At 45.3% G+C, this 26,355-nt stretch overlaps 1 protein-coding gene across 1 annotated transcript; it reads left to right on the plus strand.

Annotated features, from left to right (window-relative positions):
- The first annotated feature begins 16,417 nt into the window (after positions 1-16,417).
- Positions 16,418-25,655, plus strand: CCNB1 (cyclin B1). Its single transcript, XM_077462669.1, has 9 exons — positions 16,418-16,501; positions 17,581-17,718; positions 18,200-18,265; positions 22,187-22,351; positions 22,750-22,908; positions 23,565-23,801; positions 24,177-24,317; positions 24,563-24,673; positions 25,472-25,655. The coding sequence occupies exons 1-9, from the start codon at positions 16,481-16,483 to the stop codon at positions 25,568-25,570; spliced, it is 1,137 nt and encodes a 378-aa protein (XP_077318795.1). The 5' UTR covers positions 16,418-16,480; the 3' UTR covers positions 25,571-25,655.
- Positions 25,656-26,355: the final 700 nt, after the last annotated feature.

The raw sequence follows: 26,355 nt of genomic DNA on the forward strand, positions 1-26,355 counted from the left end.
CCAGATAAAACGCTGTTGAGACCTGTATATTCATTTATATGGGTACATACAGTTGTATGATTTCCAATTGCTTCCTTCCCTGGAACCAGCTCTAAAATTCCCCTGTCAACGCTATCTGTGTCGATGGGGGAAACGTGCAATTTTCTTTCCTGCAACCCGTAGTTGCAGGAAAGAAATTTGCACCATCTATGGCCTGCTTTATGCAGCCTACTTAAGCATAGTGCACAAGTTTAAGTAGTATTACTATCTCACAAAAATGAGTGCACCCCTCACATTTTTGTAAATATTTTATTATATCTTTTCATGTGACAACACTGAAGAAATGACACTTTGATACAATGTAAAGTAGTGAGTGTACAGCTTGTATAAGAGTCCATTCACACAAGGGCAACACAACTTCCAGTGAGATTTTGGGAGGCAACTTGGACATGACTTGAGTAAGAATCACAGCACGACTTGAAGCAAATTACGAGGCAACTTGAAGTTGCCTCCAGGACAGGGGGCTTTGCCAGTGGCCAATCACATAATAATCAGCTCTGAGGAAGGGAGGGATTTGCCTAGAAAACTATTTTTACTTCCTGGAAAGTTGCTTCAGTTAAGACAGGGGATCAGATTTGGAGGCAACTTCCACTGAATTCTATGGGTACAAGTTGCCTAGAAGTTGGATTGAAGTAGTACAGGAACCTTTTCTGAAGTCGGAGTGACTTCAGTAGTGTACATTAAGACGGCTCTCATTCACTTATATTGATTTTATCATGTTGCGCCACTTGAGGCAACTTGGGACGACTTCAAGTCGGATCCAAAGTTGCCCCTGTGTGAATGGACTCTAACAGTGTAAATGTGCTGTCCCCTCAAAATAACTCAATACACAGCCATTAATGCCTAAACTACTGGCAACAAAAGTGAGCACACCCCTAAGTAAAAATGTCCAAATTGGGCACAATTAGCCATTTTCCCTTCCGGGTGTCATGTGACTCATTAGTGTTACAAGGTCTCAGGTGTGTTAAATTTGGTGTTATCACTCTCACTCTCTCATACTGGTCACTGGAAGTTCAACATGGCACCTCATGGCAAAGAACTCTCTGAGGATCTGAAAAAAAGAAATGTTGCTCTTCATAAAGATGGTCTAGGCTACAAGAAGATTGCCAAGACCCTAAAACTGAGCTGCAGCACGGCAGCCAAGACCATACAGTGGTTTAACAGGACAAGTTCCACTCGGAACAGGCCTCGCCATGGTCAACCAAAGAAGTTGAGTGCACGTGCTCAGGGTCATATTTAGAGGTTGTCTTTGGGAAAATAGATGTAAGAGTGCTGCCAGCATTGCTGTAGGGGTGGTGGGTCAACCTGTCAGTGCTTAGATCATATGCCGCACATTGCATTAAATTGGTCTGCATGGCTGTCATCCCAGAAGGAAGCCTCTTCTAAAGATGTTGCACAAGAAAGCTTGCAAATAGTTTACTGAAGACAAGCAGACTAAGGACATGGATTACTGGAACCATGTCCTGTGGTCTGATGAGACCAAGATAAACTTATTTGGTTCAGATGGTGTCAAGCATGTGTGGTGGCAGCCTGGTGAGGAGTACAAAGACAAGTGTATCTTGCCTACAGTCAAGCATGGTGATGGGACTGTCATGGTCTGGGACTGCATGAGTGCTGCCGACACTACAGTTCATTGAGGGAACCATGAATGCAAACACGTTCTGTGACATACTGAAGCAGAGCATGATCCCCTCCCTGGGCCACAGGGCAGTATTCCAACATGATAACGACCACAAACACACCTCCAAGATGGCCACTGCCTTGCTAAATAAGCTGAGGGTAAAGTTGATGACAAAAGCCTGGGGAATGCCCAGGAAAAAAACAAAGCCTACTTACCACCAGCTCGCAGAAAACATAATAAACCTGTCTAACAGTATGCGTTAAAAACTGAGGTTTAGTCTGCACGCATTTGCAAACTCATGCGTGAGCCATAGAGCCAGAGTTCTGTGCCTAGCGCGTTCTTTGGGAGATAACTTGGTCTGGCCCAGCTGCATAGATTCCTCAGGAGATGGAGGGGTGCTCCTCGGATCAAAGAGAAGGGACAGGGAGCTCAGGCTGCCTAAAGAACGGGGAGTGCTGGCTTCTGTTTTCCAGGGCCCTCTCCGGAAAGCGAATATCGATCTGGTTACACAAGGTGATGACACCGTCCAGATCAGCAGGGAGGGATCTTCCTGCAAATTCATCCTTCACTCTATCAGAGAGGCCATATAAAAAAGTTGCAACTAGGGCCTCATTATTCCAGCTCAATTCAGCTGTGAGGATACCGAAATGAAGAGCATACTGTCCCACAGAAGCGGACTCTTGACGGAGACGTAAAAGAGTGCTGCCCGCTGAGGAGACGCAACCCGATCCTCGAAGATATTCCGAAAAAGTTCAAGGAATCAGTCAGGCTAGAAACCATTGGATCATTCAGTTCCCACAGAGGAGCAGCCCAGGCTAACAGGAGGGATATAATATAGGCTACCTTCGCCCGATCAGACAGGAAGTTTTGGGGCTGAAGTTCAAAATGAATTTTGCACTGGCTAAGGAAGCCCCTGCATGCCTTGGAGTCCCCAGAGAAGCCCGGAGCTGGCAGTTGTAATGAATGTGTGGCTGTGACTGGTGCGATAGGTGCAGCAGCAGATAGCGGTTGAGGTTGTTGAACCAGGGATCCTAATGAGGCCTGAACCTGTTCAAAATGGGAGGCCAAATGCTGAAAGAATTGCATCATCTGGGTCTGATGCGATTCTTGGGTCTCAAGTCTGCGAACTAGGCCCTGCAACGGATCATCTGCAGGTAGCGGCACATCAGCCAGGTCCATGGCTATGGAATCCTATGGACTCGGCACAGAGGGGTTTCAGAAGAGTTAGCCAGAGGCTCGGCAGTCCAGGAACTGAGGCTGGCAGCGGCCTTCCTGGGGGAGGCTTTTATCTATCTTATTCGCCTCCTGGCCCAAACTATGCTATCTTCGGTCCCGGTTAAGCGGGCCTTGTGGTTATGGCCTTGGGTTTCCAATCCAGCATCCAAACATGCCTGGTGTAGGATCCCCTTTGAGGGCTCCTCACTATTTGGTAACAGGCTGGACAGCGCTATAACCCCGGCCACCTGTGGGAAATTAGGCTTCCTACCCCAGGATAGGAGTCTGTTTGGTCAGAAGAGACCTCAGCTTAGAAGACGCAGTACAAGGAATTGGAACAGAGGTCAGGCTCCCTTCCAAAAGTCCACTAAGAGCCAGGCGTCCAGTGGACGTAAGCCAGCTAAGTCGTTTTGAGATTGGGCCCACCCTGGCAGGGTCGGGTAGGGGCTCGTTTGCTTCTCTTCTGGGTTTGTCTGGGTGGCCTCAATCTCGGATTACTGGACCATCAAGACGGTATCCTCGGGGTGCCCATTGTCGCCCCTGTTGTTTGCCTTACCCCTGGGACCCTTCGCGTAGATGGTGAGAGCATCACCATTGATATCCGGCTTCATGAGAGGACCTGCAGTTGATAAAATATCACTGTATGCAGATGATGTCCTCCGATATCTGGGAGATACTTCCACCTCACTACAAAACGTGATGTCATTAACCTCTAGAGATCCGCACTATAGCCGAATGATGGCTGCAGCGCGGACCTGCTTTGCTGGGACTACGTCTATTGACGGCGTCCCGTGCACAAGCGGCCTGCGCGCCCCCTGAAAGGCGCGCACGGCGCACTCTGTGATCAGCGAGTCTATGAGACTCGCCTGATCACGGATCAGAGCAAGGGGTCGATCCCGACCCCTTACCACGTGATCAGCTGTCAGCCAATGGCAGCTGATCATGTGATTGCAACAGAGCCGGTAATCGTCAGCGCAACAGCGCGAGGAGAAAAAAAAAAGCCGATCACCGGCGGCCGTGAGAGGGACTTTAGTCTCGATCATGGCCAGATCATCAGTGCCCACCTGCCCCCTGCCAGTGCCACCTAAGTAGGGGAAAAAGTGAAACTCATCAGTTTCACCCATTAGTGCCCACAGTGCCACCCATTAGTGCCCACAGTGCCACCTATCAGTGCCCACAATCTGCCGCAAAAAAACAGTGCTGCTCCTCAGTGCCACATATCTGTGCCCATCAGGGTCACCTACCAGTGCCCAGCAGTGCCACGTATCAGTGCCACCTATCAGTGCCCATCAGTCCCATCTATCAGTGGTACCCATCAGTGCCCATCCATGCCACTCATCCGTGCCACTCATCCGTGCCACTCATCCGTGCCACCCATCCGTGCCACCCATCTGTGCCATCTTATCTGTGCCCATCTTTGCCCATCAGTGCCGCCTTATCTGTGCCCATCCATACTGCCTTATCTGTGCCCATCGGTGCCACCTTATCTGTGCCTATTAGTGCCACCTTAACTGTGCCTATCAGTGCCCAACAGTGCAGCCTATCAGTGCCCACCAGCGCCGCCTCATCAGCGCATTTCAATGAAGGAGAAAAATGACCTGTTTGCAAAATTCTATAACAAACTATTAAACATGATTTTTTTTTGCATCTTTTTTTGTTTTAGCAAAAAAAAAACTCCCAGCTGTAATTAAATACCACCAAAAGAAAGCTCTATTTGTGGGGAAAAAAATGATAAAAATTTCATTTGGGTACAGTGTAGTATGGCCGCGCAATTGTCATTCAAAGTGCATCAGCGCTGAAAGCTGAAAATTGGTCTGGGCAGGAGGGGGGTTTAAGTGCCCAGTAAGCAAGTGGTTAATTTGGCACCTTCTCTGGCTTCTCCATAAACTGGAGCAAGTCAGCTCTCCTGCCCTTTGATGAGCTCACAGAACCACTGCCAGTGTGCACCCAGTCTCTTCAGGTTGTCCCCTCATTTAAGTATTTGGGAGTACAGATTACTTCGGATACCTCCAGTTTTCTAACGCTGAACTTACTCCCTATCATCGCCAAATACAAACCAAATGCAGCGCCTGGTGCAAGCTACCCATTTCTATTACCAGTAGAGCCAATCTTATAAAGATGGTATGGGCGCCTCAGCTTTTATACATACTAAAAAACTCCCTGCAATGGATCCCATGCAGGTGGTTCACAGGCATTGACACTATATTTAGAAGCCTCCTCTGGAAAAAAAAGATTGCTAGAATTAAACTATCCACATTGCAGTATAGTAAAGACCAGCGGGGTCAACAGTCCCTAACATGAGACTCTATTTCCTGGCCTCTCAGTTTCAGCAACTGGGTGGTTGGGGAGGAGTTGATATGGAAGACCCTATCCATAACATACTATTTCATGGCACATTAGGGCCTCCCTGCGGAAACTATGGGGCCTCATTAAACAGCTTAGGTATGAAGGGCTTCACCGTACAGCCCCCCCCCCCCCCCTCACTGTGGCATAATCCTTGCTACACGGAACTGCAGAATTTAGAGAGATTCCAGTCCTGGGAGGCTAAGGGCATTAGGTAAATTTCACAACTCTATTCCCAGATCATCTTTAAATCCTTCACTGATTTACAGGAGAAGTTCGGGCTACCAAGACATAACTTTTATAGATACCTCCAACTCCGGCATGCTGTGCAATCGCAGATACAACTGTCCAGGTTGGAACGCATAGAACATCTGATAATGACTCACATACTTAACACACAGAATAAAAAAGGTATGATCTCACAAATATATAATACACTTTCATCTAGAATGCAGGCTGCAGCTAAAATTCAGTGTAGAGCAGGGAGCAGGACCTGGGAGAGATTGAGGGCGAGGACCGGGAACTGTGCTTACAGTTTCTGCCAATTGTCTCAATGTCTCCATCGTACAGGCTCTCTCAACTCTTCATTTAACATAGAACTTACCGTACCTCTGTGTTGTTTCACAGATGGGGCAGGAGGGAATGCCCTCTGTGTCCCAGATGTGGGGGGCTAACGGGGATCTTTTACACCTGTTGTGGCGCTGCCCCAAACTATTCAGATATTGGAGTACGGTAACTAATACCATATCATCTGTATATAAATCCACTGTTCCGCTACACCCTGTCATATGTTTGCTGGGCACGGTGGATGAGGAATTTTTTACCCCCCGCCCAACTAATATAGCTGTTTCAAGATGGTTGTATATCGCACACAAGCAGATATCTCGTTTAAGGCTATCACCACATAGCCCAACAACGAAGCAGTGGATTGAACAGGTTAATAATATTTTAATTAAAGCAAAGCTGACGTATCAACACAGAAATGTGGTTAATAAGTTCTATAAACGCTGACAAACATGGTTGGAGACTCTGGGTCAAGCATCCTCTCAGCTAGTTCTCAATAGACTGCTCCAAATGTAAACTTCTAAATACCTTTAAAAATATTAGCCAACTGTTTGCACCATATCATAAAAATACAAAGCCTTGAGCGTGATCAAGGATTCAGGGATCATTCTTAACACCTCCTTTCTTAGCGGTCAGCCAGCGGTATAGACCGCTGTGACCCAACAAGGTCCTGGTTGTGATGAGAAGCTTCAGTAATGCCTCGTACACACGATCAAACAATCCGTTGGAAAAGTTCGGCGGACTCAAGTCCGCCGGACAATCCGCCCGTGTGTAGACTTTTTTTTACCCAAAAGTCCAGCGGACTAAGAAAGTAGTTTTGCACTCCAATCTGTCTGTCGGACTTGCATTTCGGCGAACAGTACGGCCATGTGTGTGCCAGTCCGCCGTACTTTTGAAATGAACGGACTTTTCCCGCCCGGAGAAAAGTCCACTCCCATGTTGAGGGCACACAGCCTGGTACGGCTCAGGAGGGGGGGGGGGGGGGGCGCTCGCTCGTCCCCACCCCCTTTCCTGGCCGTCTGGGTAGCATGCTCAAATAAGGGTCTGATATGGACCTAGGGGGGACCCCCACGCCATTTTTCTGTCGTAGGGATTCCCCTTTAAGTCCATACCAGGTGACGGGGCCAGCGACGCCTCCTTCGCTGACCCCGGCTACCTGGAGACTTTCCTCCGCGTGTGTGGGCGAGTCCGTTCATTTCAAAAGTACGGCGGATAGTCCAGGGGACTTAGTATAGTCATATTAGTCCACCGCAAAAGTACCGTGTGTGGGCAGGTAGCTCGTTCGGAAAGTCCAGCGGAAAGTCCGCCAGATTAAGGATAGTCTGCTACGTGTGTACGTGGCATTAGTTTCACCTTCCCGTTGGAAGGTAGTTCAATCAAAGTTTCCTTTTGTTTATGACTACTAGTGTGTCATGTACATTGCTACCGACTTACTAATGAAACGTACTGAGTTTAAAGCAGAGACAGAACATACCTGATATAAGTATCTTGTCTGAGCTCTATGCTTTAGAATGCATAGAATGCTCTATGCTCTAGGCCAACAACTGAATATAATACAGTTATTAATGTACACCCTGAAGTTACTATGCTATATATGTTTATATTGTACATCTGTTTGTGTGACACAATAAAAACCTTTCTCATTAAAAAAAAAGACGGTATCCTCAGCCCACACATGGTCCTTCACCAGTTTTCCTCCCCCCAGATTTATTTCCACCCTGCAACCACGGTCAGAAGAAAAGAAGCAGGTGTTACTATCCTACGTGGATTCGCTGAGAATACAGGGAGAAGTGATGCCTGTGCCAAAGGACAGAAGAAAAACAAAGAAAAATGGTTTATGGTGTCCAGTGATAGATCTAACTTACCTAAACAAATTCATAAAATACAAAAGGTTCAAAATGAAGACCCGGTCTACCATCCAGCAACCCGTGCAGCCAGGCGATTGGCTAATTTCAATTGACGTAAAAGATGCTTTCTTCCATGTGCCTGTGCCAGAGTATTTCCACAAATACCTCCGGTTCTAAGTCCAGCAGGAACATCTGCAGTTTATCTGCCTCCCTTTAAGGCTGGCAACCTCACCCCGGGTTTTTCGAAAGTTCTGCTAGCTGCGGTGGCCCTCATCAGAACAAGAGGGATACACTTGTTCCATTATCTCAACGACCTCCTGTTGCTGTCCCAGGACAAGGAGCAATTGTTAATCCACAAGCAGCAGGTTATCACCACATTGGTCGACTTTGGGTGGCTCCTAAACCTGGAGAAGAGCCATCTATTACCAGTCCAGTTCCTGATATACTTGGGGGCCAAGTTCGACACAGTGAAAAGAACCATCTCTCTCCCTGCGGAGAAAATCCCAGTTGTTCGAGAGAGAATTTCACAGGCTCTGAATTCCTCACGCCTGAGGGCCTCATAGTGCCTAAGAATTATTGGCACAATGGTCTTTACGACCCCCATGGTCAAGTGGTCTCTGTGGAGGTTACACCCCTTTCAGACAGGATTCCTTCAGCAATGGAATTCGGGGGACATCAATCAGTCCATTCGCATAACATCAGTGATGAGGAAAAGCCTTTTTTGGTGGCTTTAGCGCAGGAATTTACTCACTTGCCACTCCATCGTCTCCATCTCATGGGTCACGGTTACGACCGATGCCAGTGGTGCCGGATGGGGAGCCTTCTGCATGTCAGAACTGCCATAAGGCAAGTGGGATGCTTGTCTTCACAATCCGGGCTCGAACATCCTGGAACCCCGGGCGGCCTGGTGTGCCCTTCAATCCTTCTTTCATCTCTTGAAAGGGGAGTCAGTGGTACTAAAGATTAACAACATTACAGGTGTCTCTTATGTGAGGGGGCAAGGGGACACTCAGACCCCCACCCTGCTCCAAGTGGTCGAGCCTATTATGTCTTGGGCCCAGAAGAACCTGCCCAATATTTCATCAGTCTTATCCCCGGAGCCCAAGGCGATGGAGTGGCAAGTGAATAAATTCCTGCGCTAAAGCCACCAAAAAAGGCTTTTCCTCATCACTGATGTTATGCGAATGGACTGATTGATGTCCCCCGAATTCCATTGCTGAAGGAATCCTGTCTGAAAGGGGTGTAACCTCCACAGAGACCACTTGACCATGGGGGTCGTAAAGACCATTGTGCCAATAATTCTTAGGCACTCTGAGGCCCTCAGGCGTGAGGAATTCAGAGCCTGTGAAATTCTCTCTCGAACAACTGGGATTTTCTCCGCAGGGAGAGAGATGGTTCTTTTCACTGTGTCGAACTTGGCCCCCAAGTATATCAGGAACTGGACTGGTAATAGATGGCTCTTCTCCAGGTTTAGGAGGACTTCTTGTCCCACACACAGCTAGACAACGAGTGGTCTCTTCATGTGCAGATGTTCAAGTCAATCCTGTCCCTGGGAGTCGATCCCGAAGTGCATCTATTTGCACCCCCCTGCAACTTCAAGCTCAAGAAGTACTATACCCGAGTTTGTTGCAGACAGGCCTTTGGAATAGATGCCCTGACAGATCAGGGGAGCTTCAACAGAGCATACACCTTTCCCCCGCTTCTGATCATCCTCAAGTTCTTATAGAGACTTCAAGTGGAAGCGATCGAGGTGGTGGTGATTGCACCTTACTGACTGAACAGGCCATGGTTTCCCCTCCTGACCCAGCTCAGCTTGCGGGACCCAGTGCCTGCTCAGGCCGGACCTTCTTTCTCTGGGGGCAGTCCTGCGCCCTTGTCCGGCATTACTGAGACTGATGGTTTGGTTCTTGAGGGGGGGATTCTGGAATCTCTCGGGTGCGCTTCAAGAGTGATTTCCACCCTCATGAGCTCAAGTTAAGTGAGCATGAATAAAGTATATAAGAGAATATGGGCCAAATTTGTTGCATTCTCATCCAGCAGATCATTTAGGGATTCAGAGATCCAGGATATCCTCAGGTTCCTTCAATCCAGCCTAGATCTGTCTCTATCAATCATCTCTCTTAGAGTCCAAGTCTCAGCCTTATCGGCCTTCTCCGGAACATCATGAGCTGTTCACCCGCTAATCCGGCAGGTCTTACGTGGGGCATCAAGACTCAGGACTCTAAGAAAACCGAGATTCTCCAAATGGGATCTTCCCTTCATTTTTTGACTCTTTGTCTGGACTGATTGTCATGGGGTCTACCCCACTTTCTATCAAAGACCTTTCTGCGAAAGTCGCCTTCTTGGTCGCTATCACTTCGGCTAAAAGGGTTTCTGAGATTGGTTACTTGGGTCATTCCTGACTTTTTTTCCAGACCGGGTGGTCCTCATCCCTATGCTCGGCTCAAATCCAAAGGTCACTTCAGTGTTCCATGAGAACCAAGAAATCGTCCTACCTACATTCAGGTCTCCAGGATCCACCGAAGTTCATCCTTTGGATATAGGCGAAATACTGAAGGAATACCTGTAAGCTACTTCCTCTTTTAGACGCTCCGAATACCTGTTCATTCTGTATTCCGGTAGTAACAGAGGGAAGCGAGCCTCAACCTGAATGATTGCGGCCTGGATCATCCAGTCCATTCAGCAGGCTTATGGAGCTAAGGGCTTGGTTCCTCCAGAGGCAGTGATGACACATTTCACCAGGGGTATGGCGGCTTAATGGGCAGCAGCCCAACACGTGGCTCCAGATGTCATCTGCAAAGCGGCCTCTTGGGCCTCCATTAATACAGTGCCTTGCGAAAGTATTCAGCCCCCTTGAACTTTTCAACCTTTTGCCACATTTCAGGCTTCAAACATAAAGATATAAAACTTTTATTTTTTGTGAAGAATCACCAACAAGTGGGACACAATTGTGAAGTGGAACGAAATCTATTGGATTTTTAAAACTTTTTTAACTAATAAAAAAATGAAAAGTGGGGCGTGCAAAATTATTCGGCCCCCTTGCGTTAATACTTTGTAGAGCCACCTTTTGCTGCGATTACAGCTGCAAGTCGCTTGGGGTATGTCTCTATCAGTTTTGCACATCGAGAGACTGAAATTCTTGCCCATTCTTCCTTGCAAAACAGCTCGAGCTCAGTGAGGTTGGATGGAGAGCGTTTGTGAACAGCAGTTTTCAGCTCTTTCCACAGATTCTCGATTGGATTCAGGTCTGGACTTTGACTTGGCCATTCTAACCCCTGGATACGTTTATTTGTGAACCAATCCTTTGTAGATTTTGCTGTATGTTTGGGATCATTGTCTTGTTGGAAGATAAATCTCCATCCCAGTTTCAGGTCTTTTGCAGACTCCAACAGGTTTTCATCCAGAATGGTCCTGTATTTGGCTGCATCCATCTTCCCCTCAATTTTAACCATCTTCCCTGTCCCTGCTGAAGAAAAGCAGGTCCAAACCATGATGCTGCCACCACCATGTTTTACAGTGGGGATAGTGTGTTGAGGGTGATGAGCTGTGTTGCTTTTACGCCAAACATATCGTTTTGCATTGTGGGCAAAAAGTTGGATTTTGGTTTCATCTGACCAGAGCACCTTCTTCCACATGTTTGGTGTGTCTCCCAGGTGGCTTGTGCAAACTTTAGACAAGACTTTTTATGGATATCTTTGAGAAATGGCTTTCTTCTTGCCACTCTTCCATAAAGGCCAGATTTGTGCAGTGTACGACTGATTGTTGTCCTATGGACAGACTCTCCCACCTCAGCTGTAGTTCTCTGCAGTTCATCCAGAGTGATCATGGGCCTCTTGGCTGCATCTCTGATCAGTCTTCTCCTTGTCTGAGCTGAAAGTTTAGAGGGACGGCCAGGTCTTGGTAGATTTGCAGTGGTCTGATACTCCTTCCATTTCAAAATGATTGCTTGCACAGTGCTCCTTCGGATGTTTAAAGCTTGGGAAATCTTTTTGTATCCAAATCCGGCTTTAAACTTCTCCACAACAGTATTACGGACCTGCCTGGTGTGTTCCTTGGTCTTCATGATGCTCTCTGCGCTTTCAACAGAACCCTGAGACTATCACAGAGCAGGTGCATTTATACAGAGACTTGATTACACACAGGTGGATTCTATTTATCACCATCAGTCATTTAGGACAACATTGGGTCATTCAGAGATCCTCGCTGAACTTCTGGAGTGAGTTTGCTGCACTGAAAGTAAAGGGGCCGAATAATTTTGCACGCACCACTTTTCTGTTTTTTATTTGCTAAAAAAGTTTAAAATATCCAATAGATTTCGTTCCACTTCACAATTGTGTCCCACTTGTTGGTGATTCTTCACAAAAAATTAAAATTTTATATCTTTATGTTTGAAGCCTGAAATGTGGCAAAAGGTTGAAAAGTTCAAGGGGGCCGAATACTTTTGCAAGGCACTGTACTTTTATGTCACATTACTGCATAGAGCTTGCTTCTCTATCTTCTGTGAACTTTGGTTTAAGAATCCTGTCAGTTGATGGGGCAAATTAAATATTTTTTGTTCAGCATACCCACCCTTTGTTGTCTGGCTAGTTATTTCCCACATGTAGGCTGCCATGGAGTCTGTCAGGAAAACATTTATTATTATTTATTATTAAATACTTATCGTAATTTTCCTTTCCTGATGGACTCCATGGCAGATGGAGTTTCCACCCATTTCGTCAAAGAGTTGGCTAGTTCAAATTTATGGGTAATGGGTTTTATAGCATTGGAGAGGAGATGGGGTTAACCCACATGTAGGCTGCCATGGAGTCCTTTAGGAAAGGAAAATTACAGTAAATATTTGATAATAAATTTTCAGTTTTAACAGAAGACAAAGAGGCTGGCTCTATGCAGTAGTGCGACATGAACATGTTAATTGAAGACCATGAGGCTGCTTTGCAAATAACTTCTGGAGCCACGTGGCGCGAAGCCGCCCATGATGTAGACACGTTTCTGGTTCAGTGAGCGGTCACCGCTTCTGGAGGCGCCAAGCCCTTAGCTTTGTAAGCCCACTGAATGGCCTGAACAATCCATGCTGCGATAGATCTGGAAGAGGCACGTAATCCCTTATTCTTTCCATGAAAAAGAATGAACAGGTCTGACTAACGTAACGGAGCTGTAGCTTCTAGATACTATCTCAGAGCTTTCCCGACATCTAGGGCATGAACACTGGAATCTCTGGTAGATCTAAATGTTGGAAGAGCAATCTCCTGATTATCGTGAGACACAGATGATACTTTGGGGTTTGAACCCAACATAGGAATTAAAACTACTCAATCAGGAAAAAAGGTTCGAAATGGCTCCTTGCATCCCAGAGAGCCGATTTAGGAGACCCTCTTGGCTTATGTTATAGCCACCAGGAAGGAAACTTTCAGAGAAAGTAAAAACGAAAGAAAATGCTGCGCTTACCTAAAAATCCAACCACCAAATATGATCTAAATATTATGAAGCTGCAATTATTACGATGTGACACACATCAAAAGTAAACATAAAACAAAAATATAACTGCGCTACCCCACAACTTTAACCTAACAAATACTTCACACGTATACTACCAAGGACTAAACCCCAGTAGCGATTCTCATATTCATAAAAAGAAATTATTCAATATAAACACCATGTGACTAGTGTTAAATAAATAACTTATCACAAAAATATATATAATAAATGATAAGAAACCTGCAATCCTAATAAAATATCAAATAAATAAATGAATTCATTATAAGATGTGTAATAAATAAATAAATAAAGTGCTCCAAAAGAAATGAGTGTAACAATTCATAAAACTACACAAATAATGTGCACATAAAGTGCTCAAGAAAGGGGAAGAAGAGAAAAGTGCAAGCAGTCCATAAAGCTGAAAAATGATTCTTCCAACAGACGTTCGTATGGAGACGGGCTTCCTTCACCACCAGTGTGCTGATAAATAGACCAAATGCACGCTTACCAGACCAGAGAAAGGTTCAGGCTTAAATAAATATCATGTAAAGACCATCGGAATGGAACAGCAACAGCCCCCTCCAAAAACGACCTCCACTGACGGGATCTCTCACCGGGTACAGACAAGAAAAACTCCCATAGCGTAAATCCACATAAATGCCAATTTATTATAAAATATATAACATACTCACAAGCAAATATATAAAAACAGCGTTAAATGCCGGCCGGCAAAACGAGCACCCAATAGTTCCTGTCACGTGATGGCGTCAACACGTCGAGACCATCCTACGCACGTTTCGTCATATGTGACGTCATCTGGGGTGTGGGCGATGCGCTGACGCATCACGTTAATATACCAACAATACAAACCAAGCCACGTTCTGAGCTGAGGGGAAGAAAACCGGAAATGGGTTGCATAAACATGGCAACCGCATGTAACCTGTAATGACATCTTAAATGAGGGCAAACAAAGCTAGCAGCAAACCGCCAGCAAAACAAACGAAAAAATAAAATAAATAAAAAGAAATTCCGAATAATAAAAAATATATGAATGAAAAAATAAACAAAAGAATAAATGAATAAAAAATAAAAATTTAAATTTAAATCTAGTCCAATGGTAAAGACTAATATACCAAAAAACAAAAGCAGACCCTGTATATCAGAGCAAGGGTAGTATATCAAAACCCCCCAATCCCTGTTGGTCCGCAAATATATAACAAAATCCAAGAAAAATAATAATAATAAAGGAAGTAAAAATAAGGAAAAAAAAAAATTTTTATTTAAAGAAGAAAAAACTTCCTATCCTCCCACCAACACCAATTGAGTTCACAAAAGTGTGATAATAAAAATAATAAATAACAATAATATAAAATCCTCCCAAAATATCAACATGTTTACAATATATATATATATATATATATATATATATATATATATATATATATATATATATATATATATATATAATATATATGTAAACAAGAAGAAGAAAAAGAGATTTTTATGAATTGTCTATAAATGCATTGACATCTATGTCTATGTTAAGCCCAAAAGGGGCATAGCATTTAATTTTATGGATCCAAGCCATTTCTAGTCTTGATATGCCTCTAACCATGGAGCCCCCCCTCCAAGGCAGGTTGAATTTGTATATACCTAGAAATATGGTTTTTGTCGGGTTCTTATTATGGCATTCCAAATAATGCCTAGATACAGAATGCTTCGGGAAGCCATTGATAATGTTAGTTATGTGTTCATTTAGACATACACAATCCCCCTGGTGCGTTGGCCCCCTCTATTCGGGTTTTTAGAGACGTCATTCTTAGAGATCACACTTTTGTGAACTCGATTTGAGTTGGTGGGAGGATAGGAAGTTTTTTCTTCTTTAAATTAAAAAATGTTTTTCCTTATTTTTACTTCCTTTATTATTATTATTTTTCTTGGATTTTGTTATATATTTGTGAACCAACAGGGATTGGGGTGTTTTGATCTGAGCACCTGATTGTCGGAGAGGTGGTTTAGTGTTAGGAAAGCACTTTCTAACGCATTTGCTTTTCAAATGAGTGACCTGTGAGCGCCCAGCATGGGGCTCAAAGGTCACCTTTTTTGACACCTATTAGAGCCTATGGCTCTAATCAGGTGCTTCAAAAAACAAAAAAACCCCACTGCTGTGATTCAGGTGCCTGAAAAGGGGCTGGGCACCTGAATAGGGGGTGGCATCGGCGGCCATAGATAGAATTATGCTATGCATGAATCTATCTATTGGTGCTAGAGGGGGTGGCAGGAGAGAGGGAGCGGCGCCCAATACGCCCTTATAGACGCACCGCCACTGCAATGCAAATTACACGGGCATGTTTCACTGTAGTCACCATCAGGGAACCCACCCTGAGAAAAAAAGAAATCCCTCAGCAGTCACTAGAGTGCATGTAGATAGGAAGATCTGCAGTGCTGATATGCAATGAAGGTTAAAAATATTTTATTAAAGCGGAGGTCCAACCTAATGTGGACCTTCCGCTCATTGGAATCCTCCCCCCCTCCAGCGCCACAATTGGCACCTTTCAGGGGGGAGGGGGGTGCAGGTACCTGTACAGTACAGGTATCTGCACCGACTTCCGGCATAGCTATCTGCGGAAAGGGGTGTAGATTCTGCAGAATCTACACCCCTTTCCGAAAGTCCCCCGCTGCCTGCTGGGAAACACACAGATCCCAGGGACCATCCTTATTGCGCAGCGCGACTCACGCATGCGCAGTAGGGAACCGGGAAATGAAGCCGAAAGGCTCCACTTCCTGATTTCCATAACCAAGATGGCGGCGGCAGCACCCGAGAGACGATCGAGAGATCGGCTTCGGGTGCCGACATCGCGGGCACGCTGGGCGGGTAAGTGTCCTTATTTTAAAAGTCAGCAGCTGCAGTATTTGTAGCTGCTGGCTTTTAAAAAAAAAAGAAAACGGCGGAACTCCCGGCGGACTCCCGCTTTAAAACAAAAGGCAATTGTTTATAATTCTGTGCTCAAGCAAACTCATTGTGATTCGGATGAGTTTGTATACAACACTCTACATCATTATACACTTGCAAGTTAAAACATAATGCTATTAAATTACACTCATCTGAATGCATTACCATTTAGGTGTTTATCTACTAAAATAACCTTCAATAGCTGACACTGCACCCAGAAAATCAGAGACAGAAGACAGCCATACAACAGCCTATTACTTAGGCCAGATAAGAAGATCTGTTATCAGCTGATCAATAAGCAGAGCTCAGGACACTCAGCTGTTTGAAATCAGCTCCCCACCTCCAGCTAATCAGCAGGCAGTTTGGAGGGATTTAAATCTCCCAGATGCTGGTAGAGGTCAGATTGTGGACTTTGGTGGAAATATGGCAGTGGTGATGACAAGGGTAATGCTGGAACCATGTGGAGGGATGTGTGGCTTGCCTGTTTGTGAAGTAGTGGGTGTATTCTAACATTTTCATTTACATATGTAGTACCAGCTCTGTGTTGGAATATGGTCATTGATTTTCTATCTTGTGAAGTTTAACAAATTTAGAAGGCCAGTATAGTTAGTTGCTGCACATAATTCAATCTACACATGGGACCTTTGTTTTCATAACTCTTACATTTTAAGTTAAGAAATGCATAAAGCTTCTATAGTTGTTTGCTGTACACATCTATGGGCTGCACATGAGCGAGTCTATACAATCTCATACTGGTTTACCAAGAACCATGTAATATGATTGCTTGTTTGCATATAAACTGAATGTGCTCTTTAGGAAAGTGTGTCCCCCCCCCCCCCCCCCTGCATGAGCTACTCCAGCACTGACTTCTGCCCAGCCTTGTATGATGCTTCCCTGGAGAGGATTAGAGCCCAGTGTGATATTCCTGTCTGAGTTTGTTCCTAAGGATTTACTACAAGTTGATGACCTACTGGCAACTTGCTTTTCTCTGCCACTGCGAAATGCAGTGAATGGCTGGGGTGTAAATGCCCATGTGCAGGTGAAAAGGGGTCCTGCGCCTTTTTTGTACAGATGTCACTTGAGCAAGTCAAAATGTATGACTCCAATTGCACAGGAAAGTTGTGTTATCCACGTACCAGTGTGAATAATTTATGCTGAAGGTCAGGGGTTATATATATATATATATATATATATATAATATTTTTTTTTTTTTTTTTTTTTCTTGTGCTAGAGCTATTATGATGCTGATGTTACCCCCCCTTTCCAACAGATTCCCCAAAATTGTAAAGTGGATTCTCCACTTGATTAAAACAAGGCAAAAGAGAGGGGAGAGTTTCAACTACTGGTCGAAAGTAAAAATGTATATGGTCTTAGTTGGTAGTATAGTTTTCCTGTTATCTTTGGGCACCGCTAGCGCATAGTTGCACTGATAGAATTCTCTTGTTTGGCCCTGCATTGCCTATTTTGTTTTGGCGGTATTGTACTATGTGGGTGCTTTGCTGACCATTGAAAACTATTTTCAGAGTATGCGACTCAATGCAGAGAATAAAATGGAGACCGTGGCAGCTGCAAAGAAGGTTGGACTGTTGAAACCACAGCAAAGAAATGCTCTGGGGGATATCGGGAACCATCTGAACAGAGCCAAAGCAGCCTTAAAAAAGGCAAGGCCTTAATCCCATATGTCTTCACCCTTCCTAATTTCTAACCTACTACTTTGAATTTAATTTCTTCAGTCTACATTTAAACCCTGAAGCAAATTTAATGTTGGGACCTTTTTTTATATACTAGGAGGCTGGATATACTTATATATGTGGTATTGTCATTATCAATAAGCCTGTCACTGCATCAAATTGAACTAGTGTGAATAGGCCCCTAATCTTGCATAAAGGAAACTTCTTTTGATAGTGCAGGCAATGGTCTAATATTCATTGTTGCTTTAACCTGTTTTCTATACAGTCATAGCTTTGAAATCTTGGTATAATTCTATAAGGCAAATCCACTTTGCACCGAAAGTGCACTTGGAAGTGCAGTCGCTCTAAATCTAAGGGGTAGAGCCCCGCCCCCCTCGGATCTACAGCAACTTTACATTCAGTGCAAAGTGGATTTTCCTTTAGTAAATAACCCCCTATGTGTCTATTGCAGGAAAACAAAGCTGTAAGAACGGATGTGGAAAAGGTTGCCAAGCTGGCTCCTGTGGTGGAGGAAAAGGTGATCTACAGAATCGTGTAGCTACAACTTTTATAAAGCCAGTCAACCCCCTAACAAAATGGGCAGTTGGGAGTAGTCTACAATATTGACAGGTCTTATAATAAAAGTAGAGCAATCCCTGTTGGCCATTGCAGCTGCTTATAACATTAACCATCTGACATCTGCGCTATGGCCGAATGACTGCCACAGCGTGGATGTGAATTCCCACGAGTCACTGAGACTCAGGTGATCACCGATCTGAGTAAGGGGCTGGTCCTGACCACTTACCATGGGATCAGCTGTCAGCCAAAGACAGATGATCAAAACAAGCTGTGTTTATTTTTTGAATAAAATTCAATCTTTTTTTGAACACACAGGTGATCAAATGCCACCAGAAGAAAGCTCTATTGGGGGGCGGGAAATGTTAATTTAATTTGGGTACAGTGTTGTATGACCGCGCAATTGTCAGTCAAAGTGCATCAGTGCTGAGAATTGGTCTGGATAGGAGGGGGGTTTAAGTGCCCAGTAAGCAAGTGGTTAAAGGGAGTGAGTCAGTATGGGGGTGGGGCAAGGCAAGCTTTTGTGCATTTCTGATAGTTGCCCTTTTATTTATTACAGGTGCTTGTATAGCGCTGTTAATCTGTCGTTTTTTTTTTTTTTTTTTTTTTTTAAATGTTGTACATCCATGTCAGTCCCTGCCCTCGGAGCATGCAATCTAAGGGTTCTAATACCCATTTACACACACACACACACACACACACACTAGAGCAGGGGTCTCAGACTGGCAGCCCTCCAGCTGTTGCGAAACGAAGTCACATGAGGCATTGGCAGGCTGCCAGTTACAAGCATGATGGGACTTGTAGTTTTGCAACAGCTGGAGGGCTGCCAGATCACATACCAGCATGCCTTTATGGAGGAAACCCAGGGGCACAGGGAACCCTTTACAGGTAGTGCCATGGTTGGGATTCAAACTGACCTTGGAGCTTTTGACAGGCTCTGCCATAACTAAGGCCTCATGCACACGAGACGCAGATGAAACCTCTGTTAAAAAAAAGCTGAAACGCGCGTTTAGAAACGCGCGTTTTGCCGCGTTTGCATGTCGCGTTTAGACGCGTTTAGACGCGTTTGCGTTTAGACGCGTTTATAAAGATAACATCATGTAGACCCTCCCCAAGCTCTCAAAGCATTTTTTTTAACTATTTCTGCTATTTTGATCAGAGTGAGCAGCAGCAGCATAGAGAGCAGTTGTACACTTGCATTTGCCGTGTCACTTGCCACGGCACCTGCCACAAGTTGTGGATTGTCCACTTGCCACGTCACTTGCCACAAGTTGGGGATTGTCCACTTGCCACATCACCTGCCACGTCACCTGCCACAAATTGTGGATTGTCCACTTGCCGCGTCACTTGCCACATCACCTGCCACGTCACTTGCCACGAGATGTGGATTGTCCACTTTCCACGTCATCTGCCATGCCACCTGCCACAAGCTGTGGATTGTCCACTTGCCACGTCACCAGCCACATCACCTGCCACAAGTTGTGGATTGTCTACTTGCCGCGTCACTTGCCACATCACCTGCCACGTCACTTGCCACGTCACCTGCCACAAGTTGTGGATTGTTCACTTGCCACGTCACCTGCCACGTCACCTGCCACAAGTTGTGGATTGTCCACTTGCCACGTCACTTGCCACAAGCTGTGGATTGTCCACTTGCCACATCACTTGCCACGTCACTTGCCACGTCACCTGCCACATCACTTGCCACGTCACCTGCCACAAGTTTTGGATTGTCCACTTGCCACGTCACCTGCCACGTCACCTGCCACAAGTTGTGGATTGTCCACTTGCCACGTCACTTGCCACATGCTGGGGATTGTCCACTTGCCACATCACTTGCCACGTCACCTGCCACGTCACCTGCCACAAGTTTTGGATTGTCCACTTGCCACGTCAGCTGCCACGTCACTTGCCACATCACCTGCCACGTCACCTGCCACAAGTTGTGGATTGTCCACTTGCCACGTCACCTGCCACAAGTTGTGGATTGTTCACTTGCCACGTCACCTGCCACGTCACCTGCCACAAGTTGTGGATTGTCTACTTGCCGCGTCACTTGCCACATCACCTGCCACGTCACTTGCCACGTCACCTGCCACAAGTTGTGGATTGTTCACTTGCCACGTCACCTGCCACAAGTTGTGGATTGTCCACTTGCCACGTCACTTGCCACAAGCTGTGGATTGTCCACTTGCCACGTCACTTGCCACGTCACTTGCCACGTCACTTGCCACGTCACCTGCCACGTCACCTGCCACAAGTTTTGGATTGTCCACTTGCCACGTCACTTGCCACATCAGCTGCCACGTCACTTGCCACGAGATGTGGATTGTCCACTTTCCACGTCATCTGCCATGCCACCTGCCACAAGCTGTGGATTGTCCACTTGACACGTCACCAGCCACATCACCTGCCACAAGTTGTGGATTGTCCACCTGCCACGTGACTTGCCACATCACCTGCCACGTCACTTGCCACATCACCTGCCACAAGTTGTGGATTGTCTACTTGCCGCGTCACTTGCCACTTCACCTGCCACGTCACCTGCCACGTCACCTGCCACAAGTTGTGGATTGTCCACTTGCCACGTCACTTGCCACAAGCTGTGGATTGTCCACTTGACACGTCACCAGCCACATCACCTGCCACAAGTTGTGGATTGTCCACTTGCCACGTGACTTGCCACATCACCTGCCACGTCACTTGCCACATCACCTGCCACAAGTTGTGGATTGTCTACTTGCCGCGTCACTTGCCACTTCACCTGCCACGTCACCTGCCACGTCACCTGCCACAAGTTGTGGATTGTCCACTTGCCACGTCACTTGCCACAAGCTGTGGATTGTCCACTTGCCACATCACTTGCCACGTCACCTGCCACGTCACTTGCCACGTCACCTGCCACAAGTTTTGGATTGTCCACTTGCCACGTCAGCTGCCACGTCACTTGCCACATCACCTGCCACGTCACCTGCCACAAGTTGTGGATTGTCCACTTGCCACGTCACTTGCCACAAGCTGTGGATTGTCCACTTGACACGTCACCAGCCACATCACCTGCCACAAGTTGTGGATTGTCCACTTGCCACGTGACTTGCCACATCACCTGCCACGTCACTTGCCACATCACCTGCCACAAGTTGTGGATTGTCTACTTGCCGCGTCACTTGCCACTTCACCTGCCACGTCACCTGCCACGTCACCTGCCACAAGTTGTGGATTGTCCACTTGCCACGTCACTTGCCACAAGCTGTGGATTGTCCACTTGCCACATCACTTGCCACGTCACCTGCCACGTCACTTGCCACGTCACCTGCCACAAGTTTTGGATTGTCCACTTGCCACGTCAGCTGCCACGTCACTTGCCACATCACCTGCCACGTCACCTGCCACAAGTTGTGGATTGTCCACTTGCAATTGCAATTGTTTAAAATATTTTTCTAATGGTTTTTCATCATTTGCAATCATTTTTGAGATTTTTAATGTAAAAAAAAAGGTCACCTTTAAAAACGCATATAAACGCAAACGCGGCTAAACGCGGTAGCCGCGTTTTGCCGCGTTTTACCGCGTTTTGCCGCGTTTTGCGTCTGAAACGCAGAAATTTTTGTTTCTGAACGCATTTTTTTGCTTCTGGAAAAACGAGATGAAACGCAACTGCATATAAACGGAAAAAAACGAGACTGTGTGCATGGACACATAGGATAACATTGAATGAGTTCAGGTGCAGTTGAAAAAACTGTCCAACTGCATCTGAACGCGCGTTTAACTGCGTCTCGTGTGCATGAGGCTTAAAACCTCTTCATGCAGTGAATAACTAGCCACTGATAGCTGTTTTTGGAACTGGCTTATCTAATGTATTCTAAAGAACAGTTTGTCTTATTAGCCTGTGAGCCCAATGGACACATCTAGTTCTCCAATGGAAGAGCAAAGTGAAGCTTTCTCAGATGCTCTGCTGCAGGTGAAGGATGTGGATGAAGATGATGCTGACAATCCTATGCTGTGTAGTGATTATGTGAAGGATATCTACTGCTACCTGAGAGACCTGGAGGTGAGGACATCTGCTGTAGCAAATGGGCAACATTTTAAATGCAGTTCTTCTGAAATTGCAATCTCATGTCTAAATCCTATTGATCTAGTATTTTCCAAGAATTTTAGGCTCTAACTAGTTGCTTCAGCTTCTAATGCACATTGACACCACATGTGCAGAAAATCAGAGCAAGCAGCTTCAATAGAGAGCCTATACAACTAAGGATTAAGAGGGATGCAGGGTTCATGACATGTACATGCAGTGAGCCAAAACCTTTGTGTTTAAAGGTATAATTGACTTTTTATGAAGCCATGGCTAATATCCAACATGAAATCAGTTGAGATGTATTAGTGGTGCCAAACTTGCTCAGCTTTAGTTTGACAGTTAAATTTGATGCATTTAATCTAACTTTCTTGTAGGCTGAACGTGCAGTCCAGGCAGACTACCTCAAAGGTCAAGAGATAACTGGAAATATGAGGGCAATCCTCATTGACTGGCTGGTGCAAGTTCACATGCGGTTCAAGCTTCTCCAGGAGACAATGTTCATGGCTGTCTCAATATTGGACAGATTTTTGCAGGTGAGCATTAATGTCTGTTTTGTCATCACAGCTATGGAGGGGGGAGGAGGTGGCTACAGCACATTTTCATCTAGAGCTGGGAGTCTACATCTCTGGTCCTCCTGCTGTTAAAAGTACCATGTCTGGCTCTGACTTTCTTTGCCCCAACAGCTAGAGGGCTGTATCTTGCAGAGCCACATGTCTCTATCCATGGCCTGTGCTTTAAGTGCAGTATAACCATTGGTTTTGTTAGCTGTGCTTTGCCATAGTCGTCTTCATCTTGCTACAATGTATAGCTGTTGGGTAGTTTGCTTAGGTTGACACTTGATTGATGGCTTTTCTCTACTTGGAAAGATAAAATTTCTTGCGCACTTCTTAAATTGAGTGGACCAAACTATCTACACCTGATTGTGGTCTCTAAATTTCCACCAAACTGCTCTATGAAGCCATTCGGCAGCCACATTCCTAATGGCATAGTGCAGGGATATGCAATTGGCGGACCTCCAGCTGTTGCAGAACTAAAATTCCCATGAGGCATAGCAAGACTGACAGCCTCAAGCATGATGGGACTTGTAGCTTTGCAACAGGAGGTCTGCTATTTGCATATCCCTGGCATAGTGCGTGACTTATGACCTGCCTATTGACATACTAACTTGCTCTACTTTGCTCCAATTTAGGTAAACCCTGTGCCAAAGAAATCACTGCAGCTCGCTGGGGTGTCTGCCATGTTCATTGCTTCTAAATATGAAGAGATCTATTGTCCCACAATTGGAGACTTCTCATTTGTTACTGATCACACCTTTACAAAGAGTCAGATCAGAAACATGGAGATGCAGATTCTAACCATTTTGAAGTTTGACATTGGAAAGCCTTTACCAATTCACTTTCTAAGGAGAGCATCAAAGATTGGGGAGGTGAGGCTAAACACCTGTTTATATTTTGGAAGCTTAAGTCTGACATGTTACCCTAATGTAGATCTCTACCCATATGAGTTTAGGACACTTGGCCTAAACTGAAGTTATTGCTGTAATGTTATAACCTCAATCCTGCACTCCTTATGAGTGCACGGGCTACCCCCCCCCCCCCCCCCCCCCCCCGAGGTACATTGCCAACCAAAGCTATTGCTTGTTCTCAATGGTTGCATACATAGGAATGTTTTTGTGGAATCTACCTGTGCAAAACGCTAATGCTTTAGCGTCAATTGTAAAGCACATTTGAGTAATAGGATGGTTTCTGAGTTGCCTAATTTATTTATTTTTTTTTTATTTTATTTTTTTTTCTTAATATAGGTTGATGCTGCTTTGCATACCCTGGCAAAGTATCTTATAGAACTTGCTATGGTGGACTATGAAATGGTGCATTTCCCACCTTCACAAGTAGCAGCTGCAGCCTTTTGCCTGTCTCAGAAGGTTTTAGATGATGGGACATGGGTAAGTTCATGGCTCCAATGTAAAGCGACTACAGTAGGAATGCATCATAGGGAGACTGTAGGGTGGATATCTATAAGGGAACATAGTGAGCAACATGAAGTCTGATCATTAAAACGTTACAGCTAAACTGGAGATTCACTGGGAGACTGCAGTAGTATAGGAAGTGCATGACAAGTGCCATCCTGGTGAAATGCTTGCAAAACTGTAAACTTTTTTTTTTTTTTTTTTTTTTTTTTATCTTTCAGACTCCAACTCTGCAGCACTACATGGGCTACAGTGAGAACAATCTCATCCTAGTTATGCGGCACTTGGCAAAGAATGTACTGAAGGTTAACGGGGGGCTCACAAAGTTTATGGTAAGCTTACAGCTGGTGGATTGGGGAAATTGTGTATTAGCACTGAAACATGCCTGGCTGTGATGCATCTTGAGACTTCTGGCCAGTAGAAAATGCACCCATAAGGTTTTGTACATGGCATGTTTGCCTAGCTTGAAACGTAGACCTGTTTCAAACTAGATGAGCTTCAAAGCATAGAGGGGGGGGGGGGGGGGCTGAGAGAGACTGCTTGTGGAGTTGGAATGGTCTCCTTTTTTTTTTTTTTTTTTTTTTTTTTTTTTTTTTTATAGAAATGCAGGTGAAGATGGGAAGCCCTGGGAGCAGTGACACCATGCCACTGGAGTGATTAGTATTATCACTTTAATTGCCGTACGGCAGGTTGGAGGGGGTTGTAGTTTCTGGCTTATTACCACAGAAGTTGCCTAATTCAGAGTCCTGTGTTAACATGCTGCTGTACTTGCAGTTACTACTATTGTAGGCTGCACTACAGTAGAATGAAGGGAGGCTGGGTGGATTTTTGTCTTCCCTGACTTAAAGCCTGTAGCTTGTCAATTGGCACTTGGCCCTGACTATCACTTTCTGGAGTGATCTGTAGCTGAAGCATCCCACTGAGCTGCAGTGTCTGAGATGGGCAACATGGGAGACCCAGGAGAGGGATATGGTTCATCCAAGGTGGGGGACGGTGGTGGAATCATGCATTCTAACTGCATTTGGTATTTCTGTTTTGTCAGTCTAAACCCTGTACTGTTCTCAACTAATTTTCCCACACAACTTGCGTTGATGCCCTTTTACGTGTGATTTATCTTTTTGTTTTTTCAGTCTGTCAGAGACAAGTATGCCAGGAGCCAGCAAATGAGGATCAGCTGTTTACCACAACTCAATTCAGATTTCATGATGAAACTTGCAAAAAATGTATGATTGTAAATGGTGCACTATAAACTGTGATGCTCTTAACTTTTTAGTTTTATTTTTAAATTTTTAATAAACACTCGATCTAAACGTGGCTACGGGTGTCGTTTTTTTTTTTTTTTGACAGGTCATCTACATGGCATGAGTGCTGCTAATGCAGCAATGGGGTGTACTTGATGCCCACTGCCCAGCACCAAGTAAAAAAAATCATTACAACACCTTTCCAAATGTTTGGATACTGTTCTCCCATGTGTGAGAACTGCATGTTTATACAGTAGGTATCTGAAATTTTTGGTACTTGGGCTTGCTCTCCATCAAACTACCAACCCTTGTAGGAGGTAATTGTGGCACAAGTTCTCTGGAGCATAATGGGAGTCCTAAGCCATGTGGGATGGATGCAGGAATCCACCCTACTGCACTGTTATATTCTGACAATGGGGACTCCCTGATGTGGGGGGGGAGAGAGAGCAAAAGAGGGTCTTCCCAGTACATGAGTTACTGATAGAAACAATTAAGAGTGGCAGGATCCTGAAACGAAACCCGTCTTTTCTCATTCTCTAGAGAGGGTTTCCATTTTCAGAAGACCCAACTTCTATTTGGAATAAAAGCCCCAAATTGGATGCTGCCTTTTCTCAGATTTCTAGGCACACTGACTTGGCCTTCAAGGATATGGGGGCCCTGTCCAACATCATGGATAAGACGATAGATTCCCTGCTTGGGGAAAACAGACTCAACAATAGGCAACCTAAAGCTGGAAATGGCTGTTACTGTGGTAGCCCGCAATTTGGAGCATT

Source organism: Lithobates pipiens, unplaced genomic scaffold (assembly GCF_037356315.1).
Source record: "Lithobates pipiens isolate NorthernLeopardFrog02 unplaced genomic scaffold, aLitPip1_a1.2 Scaffold_3, whole genome shotgun sequence".
NCBI lineage: Eukaryota > Metazoa > Chordata > Amphibia > Anura > Ranidae > Lithobates > Lithobates pipiens.

Coding starts and splice junctions, on each gene's coding strand:
- CCNB1 (XM_077462669.1), top strand. CDS start 16,481: ATGGCAGTGGTGATGACAAGG. Junction 16,502..17,580: donor TGGCAGTGGTGATGACAAGG/GTAATGCTGGAA, acceptor AACTATTTTCAG/AGTATGCGACTCAATGCAGA. Junction 18,266..22,186: donor CTCCTGTGGTGGAGGAAAAG/GTGATCTACAGA, acceptor TTGTCTTATTAG/CCTGTGAGCCCAATGGACAC.